At 40.4% G+C, this 16,531-nt stretch overlaps 1 protein-coding gene across 1 annotated transcript in view; it reads left to right on the forward strand.

The window, feature by feature from the left end:
• CDKAL1 (CDK5 regulatory subunit associated protein 1 like 1) overlaps positions 1-16,531 on the forward strand; it is a 640,980-nt gene that overhangs the window by 418,622 nt on the left and 205,827 nt on the right. Inside the window, exon 10 of the mRNA XM_040967680.1 lies at positions 3,347-3,492. Coding sequence (XP_040823614.1) covers positions 3,347-3,492 — 146 coding nt within the window. The remainder of the gene's footprint in view (positions 1-3,346; positions 3,493-16,531) is intronic.

The following is a 16,531-nucleotide window of genomic DNA, read 5'->3' on the forward strand; positions in this document are numbered from 1 at the left end:
CAATCTAGAGCTTGAGCAGACACTTTAAAAATACAGGTCGATGGGATTCACTCTAAAGTCTCTGGATTGTTTGAACCTATATGAAGGTTTACTGACAGTCCCATGTAACTTTTCACTTATTCCAAAATTTAAGGCAGGTCGATTAGCCATCTAAGTAGATGTTTGTTTGCTTGCTTTAACCAAACTGAACTATTCCTCATTTGACATTTTCTATAAAAAAGTAAATAGATTTGACCTTGATTTGATTGATATACTCTATTTATATGTAATATGTTATATATGATGTAATGTATGTAATATAGATCAGAAATTGTACTTCATAACTATGTATAGATACTTATCACTTGATAACAAAATGTTAAGGGTGGGCTTTTCATGGCAGTAGTTGGGTCATTCTTGGGAAATACACATTCCATACCTGAGTTCCTTGGCTCTGCTTCCAAATTCCTCCTCCTATTAATGTGTACCCTGCTCAGCCTGCCACTGCCATGGCCAACCCATGTCCTGGTGTCCATCTGAGCTAGCCCCAGCTATTATGGGGAGGCATGGACTTGTGGGTATAGTGTGTGTGTGTGTGTGTGTGTGTGTGTGTGTGTGTGTGTGTGTGTGTGTGTGTGTGTGTGTATGCATGCGTAATGCTGTCTTTTGAATAAATTTTAAAATGTTGAAAAAAGAAAAAGACCATAAAAAGAGGTAAGATGCACTTCCCCCTGCTGTGGTTGAATATGATCTATCCACTGGAATTAATGCAGGAGTTTTAATTCCCAAATTCCTTATATTAATGCTAGTAAGAGATAGCTTAACCTGGCGCTGTTATTTAGAGGGCAGACCCTGGGAATGATTGGATTAGATTGTTGTTAAATTGGAACCCGCCAAGGGGAGATCATACAGAAAGACAAACACCTACCCTCAGTAGCAGCTGAGGCTGCCCAGGGGCTGCCCGGGGCAAAGTCTGCTCAGTGTTGTATGAGCTTTGCCGCTCTAGACCCATAAGCCAAAATAATTATTAAGGCATTCTTTCACACAAGCAAAAACGTGGCCTACACTGCTTTTGTAGGGCGTTCAGTCTTGAAATCCATTGTCATGTTGTCAGGTAGAACTGCATAAACCCTTTGCTAACACCAGGGTGAGGTTTGCGAAAAATAACAGAAGAGAGCAGAGTTTCTGTTAACCAGGAATAGTGAATGAGAAGACCATCAGAGAAACTAACAGAAGAAGAAAATCACACAACCTGTGTCCTTGGCTTGCAGCATTCTAAGTCCTGGGGGTGTCCTTGGTGGCAGCCTGGGAGAGGCACGTTTTATGTCATATTCCAGCACTTCACATGTTTTAAGTTGCTGATTCCATATTATGCTGCTGGAGGTCATTGCCAATGCAAAAGCCTTATTTTGAGAACTAAAAGGGAAAAAAAGCCACCACATTCATCCTAATTATTTATCGTTAACATTTTCATGTGTATAATTGGCACCCTGTAACAGGACAGTGTTTGACTTAAGGTGGAAAGCTGGTTACAGAAGACCACCTTGAGTGTTTCCAAGAAAAACTGTGCTGCCTTTCCTGACCCGGGTCACATTTGTTGGTGAACGCCTAGCGTATTCGGTAACACCAGTCAACAGAAGTTAGCTGTCCTTTACTTGCTAGCTACAGAGCTGGCTTATTATTTTACCATTTTAATTCCATGAAAGTGTATTAATTGTTTATAAGGAGCCTTAGCTATTTTCCAAGGAGAGAGAATGTTAGATCATTTCTCTATTGAGGGCTTGCTATACAAGCACACACTGGTTTTCTCTATTTTTGTAGTAAGAGGTAGAAATTATCACTGGCTGTGTTTTGCAGATGAGAAAATTAAGGCCACAGAGACTGAGTGAAGAATCTTTTCGTGTAATGTCCTGTTTGTCAAGATATTTGGGGGATATTGTGTGGTGTGGTGGGTAAAGCTGCTGCCTACAGTGCTAGCATCCCATTTGAGCAGTGATTGGATTTCTGGATGCTCCACTTCTGATCCAGTTCCGTGCTAATGCACCTGGGAAGGCAGTGGGACTTGGCCCGAGTACCTGGGCCTTTGCCGTCCACGTGTGGATGGGCTCGTCCCAGCCACTGCAGCCATCTGATGAGTGAAGCTGTCAGTGGATGATCTCTTTCTGTCTCTCCACCTGTCTCTTTCAATATACTTGGTTTGTTGTTGTTGTTGTTTTTAAGAATTCAGTGATGTGGACTTCTCTGTTCCACTTGGGTGAACATCCCAGGACACACACTAGAAAGAAATGAAGCAAAGAGTGCAGTTACTAAGGATTGGCTCTTCAGTTGCCATGAAGCAGGCCTGTGGATCTAGCTGGTTTTTTAACTCCACAAGAGCCTTCCAAATACTGTTTTAAGGGTGAAGTATCGTTAACAGATATGAAAATGTTGATAGTTTGAAAGCGGAAAAATCACAGGACACATGGACATTTTTTAAAAACAGCTTTTTTTTTTTTTTGCCACTTTTGATACTGCTGGCCTCTGCCTGGCACCCTCGGTTCACCTCAGTTTGATGTTTTGATGGCTCGCGGCGGGAGAGTGGGGCGCTCAAGTCAGTCATTGTCTTTCTGCTTACACTGCTGGCTCAGAGCACAACTTTGTTTCTATTAATTTTCGATTTTGATAAATACCTTGTATCTTGAGAAGAATTATAAGATGCTCTCAATGTCCTCATTTATTTCCCTCAGCTTTACTCTTTGTCACTTTTTGTGGTATTTCCTCTCTTCCCTCTTTGTCATCTTTTGAAGTCTGTGTCCTGAGCTTTGGAGCCCACTAGCCAGACTCTCTGGCCAGGTGCTTTGTGCATAGTTGATACTGAAAATGGCATGAGTTCTTGAACTAAGTGCAACTTGAAAGAAGAAGCAGATGCGCTGCAGGTCCCTTTTTCTCAGTGTGGCCACTCCCGGAAGTCTGGAGACCTTGTCTGTTTCAGGTGTCCAGGGAAGTGGGTGTCAGTGCTGAAATACTGTCGCCTCCTCGCTGCCTCACAAAGCAGAATAGCAAAGCTGAGGTGAAGAAGCAGTGGCGTTTGTTTTCAAGTCCTTAAGAGCCTCTTAGTTGTTTGGCTGCCATCGTGTGACTCTGTGACTCTCTGGTCACCTGGGAGAGACAGAGTGCAAGGAAATAATTCTTGTGTGGGATCCTCCGAAAGTCACCTGTCACAACCCAGGGTTAGCACAGAGCATCTGTGTGGCTGCTCGCTTGCAGAGTCTTGATGATGGCTTTCCTCTCCACTGTGTCTGTCGGCTTGCATCTGTGAGCCTGGATCTGAAGATCATTCCCAGATCTGTGCAAGTGATGAATATTTTTCTTCTTTCCGCTCTTGAAGGAGATGGCGAAAATCCTCAATCACCCCAGAGTCTACGCTTTCCTGCACATCCCAGTCCAGTCGGCCTCCGACAGCGTGCTCATGGCGATGAAGAGAGAGTACTGCGTTGCCGACTTCAAAAGCGTGGTGGATTTCCTGAAGGAGAAGTAAGTCTGTTAGTACTTAAGAAAATCACCGTATCTTTCTTCCGTCAAAAGCATGTGGCAAAAATGCACCTACTTGAGCCTCACAATTAAAGGTACAGGGCAGAAGGCGAGACCTTGGATGCTTTGAAAAGCCTTTGGTTTCCTTAGGCGCCCTTGATGTGGTTTCTCCTTTCTCGCTAGCTTCTCTCCACCTCACATCTGTGCATGACACACCATTAATTTGTGGAAGATTGCCCGTCTTCCTAAGGTAGCATGAATTGTGATTATTTTTATACCTGGCCTGGTAGATGAAAACTGTTGGAGCTTTGCTCTGCTAACCACCCCGCCCCTCCCCCCCCCACACACACACCTTTAATGTGGCTTTTTGAAGGGGTAAGCTGGTTTTGACATGAACATAGGCCAAATCTTGTGTCACCAAAAGCTAGATCGTAATCTGCAAAATAATCTTTTTGACCAGAGTATCTGGAATTTCTTTACCTTTATACACAAACCCCTGTAGTTAACTTGAAGAACTATGACTTATAAGGAGGTTTGAGGGTTCTAGTTTTTAAAAGTTCAAATCGCTGCTGACCAAAATTAAAACATATTTACACAATCTCAAACATGAATGATAATTTTGTTTCCACAGAAAACACTTGCAGTCCTTAATTATATTCTTCAAAATCCTCCTCCTCCTCAGCACACATTACACAAGGCAGGAAGTAGCAGTGGCAGCCAAGGTCACACAGAACTCTCCCGAAGGGGGAAGTGGTGTGCCATTCATCTTTGCATAATTATGGAATGGGTCTTCCTACTTTCCGTAATTTCTCCTTCTCTTATTTCTCTTCATTAAGAGACATCTTTATTGTTTCCATTTTCTTGTTGATAATATTGCACCTTCGTGCCATTTTGAAGTTTTATGCAGGTATGATTACTTTATATAAATTGGGAGCAATCTTTCTACCTTTAATTAGTCATCCTTCCTGACTGTGTATATTTGTTTTAAAGTCTTTTTCTTCATCTATTTATTTTTCTTTTCTTTCCCATACTTCATGTCTAATTTTTTTTTCACCTCTAGGCATTTGATTATTCTAACCACTGGAAATAAAGTCACTATGCGTTGAGATAAATACAGCTAATTGTTTGAATATTGAAATCACTAAGTAGAAAGTGTATTTATCCCAAGATTTCATAATTGTAATCATTAAGTATATACAGCCTTCACAGTGACAAAGAGTTGAGCGCATCACTAGCCCATCACAATGACCATCTCAAGTCATTGGGTCTTGAGTATCCATCATGGCTAAAGAATAAACGTTTTCCTGTTCAGTGTCTTGGCCTACTTCACTGCCTTGCAGGCATTCTAGTTTATGCTAGCCGAAGTAGTTTCATGTAAGAGACTCCTTTGGGCATACTGGCACTGGTGAATATATTGTTTGTAAAGTTGCAAGGAAACTGTGGTACCCACGAAATTTCTTGCCTCCTGCTTGTGGAAGCAGCAGCAAATAATGTGCAGCCCTCCTACGTGTTGCACAACATTTTCCAAGTGTGGACATGCACACTTGGAAAATGCATGCTGTTGTGCAGAAGAGGTCAGAACACTTTCCAAATAGTTTGTTGCATTGATAGGATCAAATGAGCTTTAATGAGAATCAACACCTCTCCTTTACTGCGTTTGGGTGACTGCTGACTCAGTTGTTTGTTACTGTGGCTACTTAACTGGCCAACAGTTTCGCAATAAGTTCCAACCTTTTATGTTGCTCTAAAGATGGACTTGTCAAGTCCGTTGCATCTTGAACAGTTTCAACATCCTCTGGGAGCTACATAAAGGTCAGAAGATGATCACATCCAGGTGTTAGGAAATAGTGACCTGTCTATTTGTTCATGGACCAAACCCAGGTTCTTTTCTTTAGATTCTGAGTTGCCTTTAGGCATGCATGTAGATTTAACATTAGTTGCAGGATCCCAAAGATCTCTCATAGCTTCAGTACTGGAAACATCACAGATCCCTGGAAGAGGATGGTGGGGTGCTGTGGAAAACACCCCACCTTGTACCTGTGCGGGGTTTCATTTCAAATGCTGTAAGTTACTGGTTCTGTAGAGTATAAATCTAGGCATTTAGCATCCCTAGGAGATTTTTAAATCAACTCTGTGCTGCATATATGAAGCCAAGACAGAAGCCACCTGGTGAACAGTTTTACATTTAGAGGATAGCCAAGGCATTTTGGAAAACTGTGGCAAGGAGACCATGGGATCTACTTCCTATGCATAGCAGAGAGCGGAGTAAATTTCAGGGATTCTATATTTTTTAAGGAATTAGATTATAGCTATGAATTAAGTAAACATCTTATACCATACAAGCTCGCTAAATCCATGCAAGTCTGTGTTTCTCCAGTCCAGTCTATTGCTGATGTGAAATAACAGTATAATCCAACTTTGGAAAAAAGAATTTGTGTTTTCTTTGGGAGAGTCTGACCATTGAAGGAGAACTTCCCAGCTCTTATGGGAATTTAGAAATAAGTGAAATATTCTAAGCCAACTTCTGCCATATATCTTGCTTATTTTCTGCACAAATAGATCAGTGCTTATTTTGGAAACACCAAAGTTTCAGGGATTTCTGTAGAATCACTAAATAACTGACCCAGCCAAAAAATGTGTTATTCAATCAGTATGTTAAATTCACTTTTAGAACACCTAATACTGTTACCTGGCCTTGATTTGTGCGTAAAAGTCATTCTTAAAATGACCCTCACTTGAAATGACTCATTGGTACATTCCTCTTTAATTGCGTTTTAGAACCCTGTTAAACTAGTGGCTCTTGGCTTTTGTATCTCCTGTTTCTCTTGAAGTTTTTGAAAACTTTTTTTGTGTGTGTGTGTATTGAACTGTTAACAAATGAAAGTCTAATTTTCTGAGACTTGTCAAATATCCATGTTAGAAATCGCAAAGGAGGCATTTCTTGATCTGCTTCCTCAAACCAGGCCAATCCCTGAGACCTGCAGCATCGGAGACTGAGAAGTCAAGCCAAGGGAGCTTACCTGAAGCCGTATGCTTTGAAACCACTAGTCCAGTGGCATTTTGTGGAGCGTGTTTTTCATGGTGGGGAGGAAATCTTACATTTTTAAAAAATTCTTTACAATTGCAAGTGGCCCGTGTTTTAGCTCTGAGCAATACAAGTTTACATTTGAGCCAACTTGCAGCGAATTCATCCTTCCTTCCAGCTGTTTGAAAGTCGGTAGTCCTGATGGCTAACAGCAGCTCGACTGAAGATGAGCTAGCAGTGTGGGCACGTGTGGAGGCGTCCGGGAATTTATCAAATGGTGCAACCTTTGCAGAAAAGAGTGCCTAAATCATTCAGTGCACTAATTCACAACAGCCGGCCCTAAACAGACACTCTCATCTGAAATTATCCTATTCTGCTTTATTAGTCCAGTTTGATGTTTCTATTTAAAGGGCTAGTATGCCTTGAAATATATAATGAGATTTTTAGAGATGTGTAAAGAAACTGTATAGAACAAAGGTACATTTCTAGATGAAGAAAGAATCATGTTAAAAAATATTTCATGAATTTTGTTTTTGTTGTTTCTTATCTGGTTCCTCTCATCACTGGGTTTAAAAAGTTTTAGAATGGTGTGATTAAAATTCTTTTATCACGTAATTTTGAGAGAATTTTCAGTTCAAGAACTTTTTTTTTTTTTACTTTGAGATGCTGGGATTATGTGATTTGTGTCCCCAGGGTCTAGGGACCTTGGACATGAACTTGGATAGGACCCCCCCCCCCCATATTTGAAAAACACTAAATGTACACACTGTCCCACACAAACCATGTATTAGCATATATTCCAAACATTGCAACATGAGTCATCATTGTGGCAAACATGCATATGATGCTAAAGAAAAGAGTTGGGGCTGTTAAAGTCACACGTTAAAGTGTGAAAGAAATATGCGAGAATGCCCCATCAATACACCTATTTTAAGAAATGAACATTTATTCTTTAAAATGCCTGTTTAGACAAAATTTATTTATGAATGTAATAATTTATTTGCAAGGCTGAGTGACAGAGATCTCCTGTCAAATGTAAGGTGGCACTTATATTTGAATGAAATAATGAAGTTCTATCTTTACCAGCAAGTTGAGTCTTACTGGAGCTTCTTTGCAGTGATTTTTAACCTCATGACATTAGCCCTCACAGAATTTGCTGTTACCATTTCACAGTATATTTTAGTTCTGGGTTAGATTTCCTTGTTTATAAAATAGTGAACTTTCAGCACTCACTCTGAAATCCACACTTTTGAGTTTACCCAGAGCCTGCCCAGGGAGCAATCCCAGAGAAAGTAACTAAGGAGTAACTGGGCCTGAGGCAGCAAAGCAAGGGGAGGTCACAGTCTTCTGGAAAGGGTTTCACCCTTGACTGTCACCACAAAGCAGTGTCACTCTGCTGCGATGATTTCTGTGCGTCACAGCTCAAGTTGTGAAGCCTTCTTAGGGCTTAGGTGTAGTCAGTATGCACAGCTTCATGCTAATTCAGTAATGTGTTGAGGGTTTTGTGTGTCTTTTCTCCTATTGTTCATCCTCATCATCCACATGATGTTACTGAAACACATCTGCTGAAAGGTGTTAAGTTACATTGTATTGTAGTTTTCCTTGTCCATTTAGTTTTCTTTCTAATGGTTTGACACATAAGTAGCACTGCTTGTCTGATTAGAAGAAAAGGAACTACAAAAAAATAAGAACAATTGAAAATCTCAAGGATTAGGCAATTGGGTTTCCTTTTAGTTCATTTCCAGATGTGTTTCTAGGCAGTGAATAACCACCTCCAAGACAAGTTAGGCAGAATAAGTCCCTGAAAAATGCTTCCTGGCTTCCCCTCTTCATTTTGACTGTCTTAGACTACGTTGTTACTTTGAACGTCTTTAAGGGTCCCACCCATTTGCAGTTTTGTCTTTTATAAGATTTATTTTTTTTTTACTTGAAGATCAGTTACAGAGGGAGATCTCTCTCCATCCACTGACTTGCTGTGCAAATTGCTGTTGTTGTCAGAGCAGGGCTGATTCGAAGTCAAAACCAAGAGCTTCTTAGTTTCTTACATGGGTGCTGGGGCCCAAGCTCTTGGGTCATCATCTGCTACTTTCCCAGGCCATGAGCAGGTAGCTGGATCAGGAATGGAGCAGCTGGACCTCAAACCAGTGCCCAGATGGGATACTGGTGCCACAGGCTGAGGATTAGCGGGCTGTGCCACCATGCTGGCCCTGCAGTTTTATCTTTTGTCAGATTTCTTTCTGAGATAGTCAGCTTCTTTTCCCTTTCTTCCATTGCTTGTTTGAGTCAGTAAATAAATATCATTGGAACAGTTATCGGAAGAAAAGTATATTTTTTTGATGTACTACTAAATTTGCACTTGGAAAATTGTATGCTAAATAGTTTGACGACATGTACCAAGTACCATGTAATTGGGGGAACCACTCCAAATCATGTTTTTTGATTGATTTATCTTTCTAACCTCTTTCCTCTTTATCTTTTGACTGGATAATACAATGGTATAATTCTTTTCAGAAAACAAAAAGTTAACTTCCCTTTATCTTCCACATAATTTTTTTTTTCCTGAGTCAGTGTTGTGCCATTAAACAAATCACGTGTCTAGGAAGTAGTATACTAAGAGTAGGCATCTTTCCTTTCATTGCGGATGCTTTTTATATTCCCTGAGCTTGTGTTACCATTTTTTGGTGTCTTAACGGAAGTTTAACCTGATGGAGGGATAATAGCATTTTCACCAACCTTTTACAAAGCAAATGTCAGGGTTCAGAATGGTTAAAAAGACTTGATGGAAACTCGTAAGGAACAGACCCTTGGTGATACCAGATCCTCATGTTCTGCTAGGGCCCTTCCCACCTCCATTAACACGTGTACCTGAAGTGACTCATACTCTTTTCCAGGTTTTATGTTGTGTATAGAAATGTTAGAAAAGCAATAAAATACCTAAATATTTTTATTGAAATTATATTATTATATTATGTTACAGCCCACACCCACTTCTGTGCCAACTGTTGACCATGTTGGCCAATGAAATGCTCAGTGCCCGGAGGTTTTAGGTCATTTGCCTACAGTCATGTGTCCCCGGTCATGTCTTAACTGTTGATCTAATCTGAAGCATAACACCACATTATGTTCTCTGCCATCTGGAACATGTCTTTCCACGGACTGTCTGTCCCGCTAACGGAAACTGAGATAACAGTCTTCAGGGCTTTCTTCTTACACTCTATCTCCAGTTCCAGATGCTCAGTACCTTGGAGTTAGCGTGCTCCCAGGATTACTACATGGTACACTGGTAAAACAGAGAGATGGGGAGAATCTGATTGTGTGTGCAAGCTACTTTCCAGCTCACTCTGCTTTGTCATGTGAGGGTTGTTTGTGTGCTCTGTTATGCCTTTTATTTTTTTAACATTTCTGTATATTTTAGAAAGTTTTACTTATTTAATTGGAAAGGCGGATATACAGAGAGGAGAGACAACGAGAAAGTTCCTCTGTCCAATGTTTCGCTCCCCAAGTGACCTCAACAGCCGGTGCTATGCTGATTCGAAGCCAGGAACCAGGAGTTCCTCCGGATCTTCCACACGGGTGCAGGGTCCCAAGGCCTTGGGCCATCCCCAACTGCCTTCCCAGGCCACAAGCAGGGAGCTTGATGTGAAGCAGGACTACCAGGATCCCCTTGCATTCAAGGCGAGAACCTCAGCTGCCAGGCCACTGCACCGGACACAACATTTTTATGTATTAATGGAATTTTCTCCTGATAAATCTTCAGTTTGATTTTGATCAATTACATTGATCATACTCTTGTTGATATTCTTTAAGTACGTTAACAGGTATCTTTTCCCTTAATGGTTATTTAGAACAAATTGTATTTGTTAAGCTATGTAAGCAAAGCTCAACATTAGCTTCCCCTTCCCTTCTTAGGTCCCACTGTCCAGTAGTGACTCTTTGCCATGTACTTTTTTCTAATTGGTTGTGATTCAGACTTTCAGTTGCATCACTGGTAGAATATACTTACGTAATTCTTTTGGGGACTTTTCCTTCAAAAATGTCTCATTGTTCAGTTTGTTCTAAGTCTTCACAATAGATTCACTAATTGGATTTGGCTCTTTCTTCCCTTTGGAATTATGCTTTTAAGAATTGGGAATATAATTCTAATTTATTTGAGGACAGCATCATGATGCAGGTGTGTAAGATTTGCAGGTTGGGCAAATGTCTGCAGGGTTTTGTTCAGTACATATAGGCTGCTGGCAGCCTCACACCCAGATGTCCCATACTTTAACGCAAAATAATTGTTCTAATAGAAAAAAAGCCATAGAAAATCAATTGTATTCTTAAATGTTTTGCCCAATTCTTTGCTCAAAGAGAACGATTTTCATTGTTGTTGTTGTAAGATGGTTTGGTTTTGTGAAGCCTGTTTGTATTGCTTCAATGGTTGGCTTTTACACAGCATTGGTGTTCCATGTTCAGCAGCAAACTCTGTTCTTGCCCTTTCTTGGGAGCTTAACTTCAAATACATAAAATTTAATATAATTCCTCAGTTTCTGAGATGTTTTAGAGAGTGTAAGCTGAGGTCACCAACACTGTTAGGTCATATTAGCAATAAGAATTTGACATTTCTATGAATAATACCAAGTGTTCGAAAAGCTAAACTAGAATTGCAAGGGCTACGAAGCGCTGTGCTGGAGGCCACAAACTGATTGCTAGCCGGAGTCAGAGAGCAGGCTGTTCCCTCCCTGCAGCCGTCAGTGCCGAAGCTGCTGCTGTGTTTGCTGTACCAACAGAAAGTGCGGTATGAATTTACCCCTTCCTCAAAACAAATCGCTGGAATAGTCGCCTCCTGAAAGAGGTGTGGGTTAAAAGTAGCACTTCCAAGTTAGATAGCCAAACGCAGGGCCAACATTAGGTTTTTAGAAATAATGTCATACCAAGGGAAATAAAGCTAACGACCAAGTCAGGAATGTGCAGACTGGCTGTGGCTGTAAACAGGCCCTGCTGCTGGATTTTGGCTTTCCAAAGCTGCTGAGAAAAATATTGATTCCAGCTTAACTAATTGGGTTCTAATTCTCCTAAAACAAAGTGTTAATACTGAAGTTGATTTTTGAAAGCGCAAATTTGTAGATGTGGCACTTCGTTATGATGTCTTTTTATATCATGTCACCTTAATGGAATGTATTCTTACAAAAATGAAATTCTCCTGCATTACTGAGTGTTTAGATAAGCTTCTGCCTGAGTCATAGAGGTTGTACTTAGACATAGAATGAACTACCTAATCTCTTGCCAGTGCTGTATACATCGTGCTTCTGGTCAAATGAAATCTTCTGGAACACAAGAAGCCTTCATTAACCTAAAATGTAATAGCACAGATTTGTACAGCGCTGTTTTGTTTCTAGTCATTAGTTTTGGTTATTTATGATGGCAGAGATTTTCTGGCTGACTCACTCTTCTATTATTTCCCAACATGATTATTTAAATAATGTCAAATCCTCATACAGAGTAGATTGTTTTTCTGGGCAAAAGGGAGGCCCAGCCACCTGCTTCACAAACTCTGCTTCTGTCATCTGCCATACTCTTTATTTATTGTGGTATCTTTAAGAACTAATTGTTCTTTTCTCCTCCCTGAAGTCACTGATTATTCCCTTTTTTTTCTTTTTCTCTGATTTTTAAAGGAAATTATTTCTACAGATGCCCATTTGCTACAATATATATATATATTTTTTTCTGATTAGTATCCTTGTGGTATTCTTCCTACTACTGGTCAGGTTCTGTGTATAGAATTGTAGTTCCCAGAGCATATATATATTTTTTTTTTTGCATTTTAAAAACAGACTTGATGTAGTACAGCATAAGTATAAGTAGTTTAGGTATGTGAGATTTTAAAAATGCCTTTGCCATAAGCTGTAGGAATTGTCACAGCAGCCTGTGGCTAGCTGGTATGAGTGCTGAAATATGGTCTTGTTCAAAGTATACTATGTGGGTATTTTAATTGTGTCTTAATTTCATTGACTAAATATAAGAACTGAGACCCATATAGCAGTGGAACAAATCAACTTTTTCTGTGTTAGCCATCAGGATGCTTCATGTACCAGCAGGCCACTAGGAGATGCTCAGCAGCAAGATGGCTACTGCATTGACCTGTTTCAACTGGCGCTGAGGAAAGGATCTTCAAAGTTGCTTCCAGCTTAATTTTTCCCTCTTGTTTTTTTCAAATTGTTATACAATGGCCAGTGTTCCTCTTTCGCTTTTTTTTTTCCTCTATTGCTCAATAAAAATTTTATCTTCAAAAGAAAAATTCTTTTAATACCAGTATTCCAAATGACGCTGTTTAGAAGTCTTAAGAACTATTGTATTAACCCTATTAGAAACCTTTTCTCTCTTTCCCTTTCAAAACAGACCTCCTAAAAGGTATCAGGTACGTGGGTCTGCCAGGTTAGTGAATTTGGTTATGAACATGTGGAATTAGAAAGTACCTTAAAAGCCATAGTTTGTTTTTAACCAAGGCCTAAAGAAATTAGTCATTTCTCTCTCTCTCTCTCTCTCTCTCTCTCTCATATGTAATGGCCAAGTTCATCTCTGGTCAACCTTGGTGTACCTCAGCTGCCTGAAAAGGCTTCTTTGCTCAAAATTCCAGGCAGGAATATCAAGGGGATTTCCTTGAGCTAGCAGCAGATCTTCAACTACTTCCTGCTGCTCTTGATAGAAAGGCACTGAGTCACGGGTACACTTACGTGAATGGAAATCCAGAGACAAAGAAGGTGAAGCCAGGTGACTTGGGAATCCCACCACTCAGGCAGGGGGTGTGAAGCCAGGTGCTGCCAGTACTTCATTCTAAACAGCAGCTTCTCTATGAGAGTCATTAAAACTGAAGAACTCTTGATCAACAATGCGTTGTGGCCTAGTCACCAAGCACAGCCATGATGTCAGGTAAACCAGGTGTGAAACTTGTCTCTCTGTAGTATTGACTTGGTGGTCTTGTCTGTAAAATGAGGAGAGTCACACCCATTCTCATACCTGTTCTTTAAAATTTTTGGTGAGAATTCAGTGAGTCCTGGGAAACATTAATTGAATGATCTGTCCTGGCTTTTCTTCTAATAAAACCATAATGAGCAAGTGGCACCATTGAAGATACAGCCAGCAAATGCAACCTAAAAGATGAGCACATAATGATAGCTGGAAGCCCACACTCATGGTTCCGTTATTCTAAAATGCACATGGATCAGTTTTGAGACAAGACAGAGACTGCGAACATACTTTTGTTGTAATTCTGCTGGATTTTGTAAAATGTGCCCTAGGCAGAACTCTCGAGCATTGAGAGTGCTGGGTGAGTATATCCCAGTTATATGTTTATTGCAGTCCACCAATGCCTCTAAGAATGATGTAATGACATGGAGTTTCAGGGTTGAAATTAGATTTTTTCTTTTTCAGGACCAGGGTTTTCACCGCAAGTAAACATTTCTTGCTTTATTCCATCACCGAAAGTAGCTGCCACAGCTGACATACTCCTCTTCTGTGCCTCGTATTTCCAGCTGTCCATACATTTCAATCTTTCCTCAGAAATATTTGCTTTCCCGGGACACCGTGTGTCCCTGTCACTGCTGATCACCTGCAGACTTACCGAATCTTCACATCTTAATGTAAGTGCAGAAGCTAGCTTAGGCCTACTGAAGGGACACGGCGTGAGTGCTTCAGTTCACATATGGTTTGAGTGGAAATGTTGAGGTGGTGCGATCTCTAAGTGTGTGTGTGTGTGTGTGTGTGTGTGTGTGTGTTAGATGGGGGAGGCTTAGAGGAAGAGACTGATGTGGTTCTTGCAGGATCCGGCTAGTGTCTATGAGAGCGGGTTGGGTGGAAAGCGAGTCTGGCCCATGAATCTTACTGTCTTGCCATTATGCGCGTGACCATTCCCTTTCCGCTTCTCTGCCAGCTCCCCCAGGGTGGCAGTGCAGTTATAGTTCAAATCGTTATTCATTTGCTGCACCTCCCACAATGTCAAACATTATCTCATTCTACCGTTGGTTTAAAAATAAATAAAGTAAGAATGCCTGTCCCAAGTTACCTTGCAGGTTCTTGCCCAGCTACAGAGTTAACTTGGAGTGTTATTTGCATGGATAGATAATCTTCGTGACTCTCCTGGCTTGGCCGCTGCCCAGAGTCCTATGAGATGCAATCAGTTTAGTTAACTCCAAACAATGCATTGTGGCGGGAACTCAGCTTAGTGGCGGGTTGGCTTACAAACACCCGGACTGTTGATTTAAGTTGTCAAGAGAGCTTGACTCATATTTAGGCCTGACTCTGGTTTGGGTCGGCTGGTGTAACTGTAAACCTTTCCCGGTAAACGGCAGCTGCTCTCTGGTCACATTCTCCTGCCTCGTGCCTGCTGCAAGCTCCACCCAGCCTGAGTGTGTGGTCCTTGGTGACTTCTTAGGTGTCCGGGCTTCAGAAACTTCTTCTTGCCATCATCATGTGCATCCCTGGCCATGTAGCCACTCACATGCCAGGTGGAGCTGCCACAGTAAGAGTGTGCTTTCTGCTCCATCCAGCTTTTTCTGCTACATCTAGCTTTTGCTGGTGATGTTTAATAGTGAATGTATTGCTGTTCACAGTATCAGAATTTGTATCTGTGTGCCACGTAGCACTCCATGGATTTTCAGGAAGAACTCCTGTCTCTTGTACATTTTAGGCTAGAGCAGAGCAGGAATTAATGTTGCATCAGCATGAATCATCTGTATTACCTTTGATTAGATCATTCAGGTTAGATGTGGGTTTTAGGAGTGATCTAAGGTTGAAAGCATGAAGATAAATCTATGAAATAAACATTAACAGTTTAATGTCAGTTCTGTTTTTTTGTGTGTGTAAGTTTGAAAATGAGTGGTTTTCAGTTTAATTTTCTTCTCTGCCATTAGCAAAGAACTTTATTTCTTTGAACTTCAGTAGTCATGATTTATTATTTTTAAATGTAGACACATAAATGGAAGCTTGATACCTCCTGGATACTAGCTTTAATCTATTTACTCTGCCGTGATTTAAGCCCTTCTCTAGAGATGTGTGTTTCTCTGGATTGGATGAAAGAATACCTAACTGGAGGATGAAGCTCCATAAAGAGCTGAGCCCCAGCAGGTGACGCAAGGTGACTGTAACCTTACACTTTCCTGTTAGGACCTGGCTGGGAGTCTCAGGAAACCTTGAGGGCAGTGTTTTGATATGAATTGCCTTTGTGTTCTTTCTGTAAATTAGATTTTGGTTTGGAAAACCCAAGGCCTTTTAGTACATAGGTCAAGTGATTCTTTCGCCATATTCCTATCGAACTGGATAACCCTTATCTCCTTCCCTGTACGATTTTGAGAGTCTCTAAATCATTTAAATGATTTGCTTCTCCTTTGTGGATGCTTCTGTGTTCTAATGGAAAAGCTTTGAGAAAATATGTTCTACAACTTTTCCTGGCTTTTGTTTTATTTTCCAGTTTTGTTTCCATTTATTTTTGGAACAGTGTGCAAATTTTCACTGAGAACAGAAAAATAAACAGAATGACACATATGTTCCTATTTAACATAGAGTCACTAGGGTCACATCCATTTAGCTTTTCCGTGGCAAAATGGGAACAAATCTTTCATGACTCTTTTCATCATTTCCTCTTGTCATTCATTTTAGTGGGTCCCTTAGTCACTCAGTGCTTGTTCTTTGGTTTACATAAGATCATCAAATAAGGGAAAATTATCCTCCACTATAGAAAGTTCTGTGAATTCTAATGAACTTCATTTCTTTTTTGAATGATTTATAAATATATACATATACTAGTCAAATTACAAATAATTTGGCCATTACACGTCAGCTTTTAGGAAACAATAATACATATCTTATTAAGTTTATACCTGCTAGGTTATACTTTCCTCTCATAAGGTTTAACTTTATAAGTGAGTCATAAGAAATGTAAACATTAGAAGCAGTGTTCTTTCCTGGGACAAAACGTGGAAGAGATTGATAGGTGACCTGGGCCAATGCAGTTTTAATACTAATAGTTTTTTTAAGGTTACT

This window comes from Ochotona curzoniae, unplaced genomic scaffold, assembly GCF_017591425.1.
Source record: "Ochotona curzoniae isolate NIBS_2020 unplaced genomic scaffold, NIBS_Ocur_1.0 scaffold_461, whole genome shotgun sequence".
NCBI classification, from domain to species: domain Eukaryota; kingdom Metazoa; phylum Chordata; class Mammalia; order Lagomorpha; family Ochotonidae; genus Ochotona; species Ochotona curzoniae.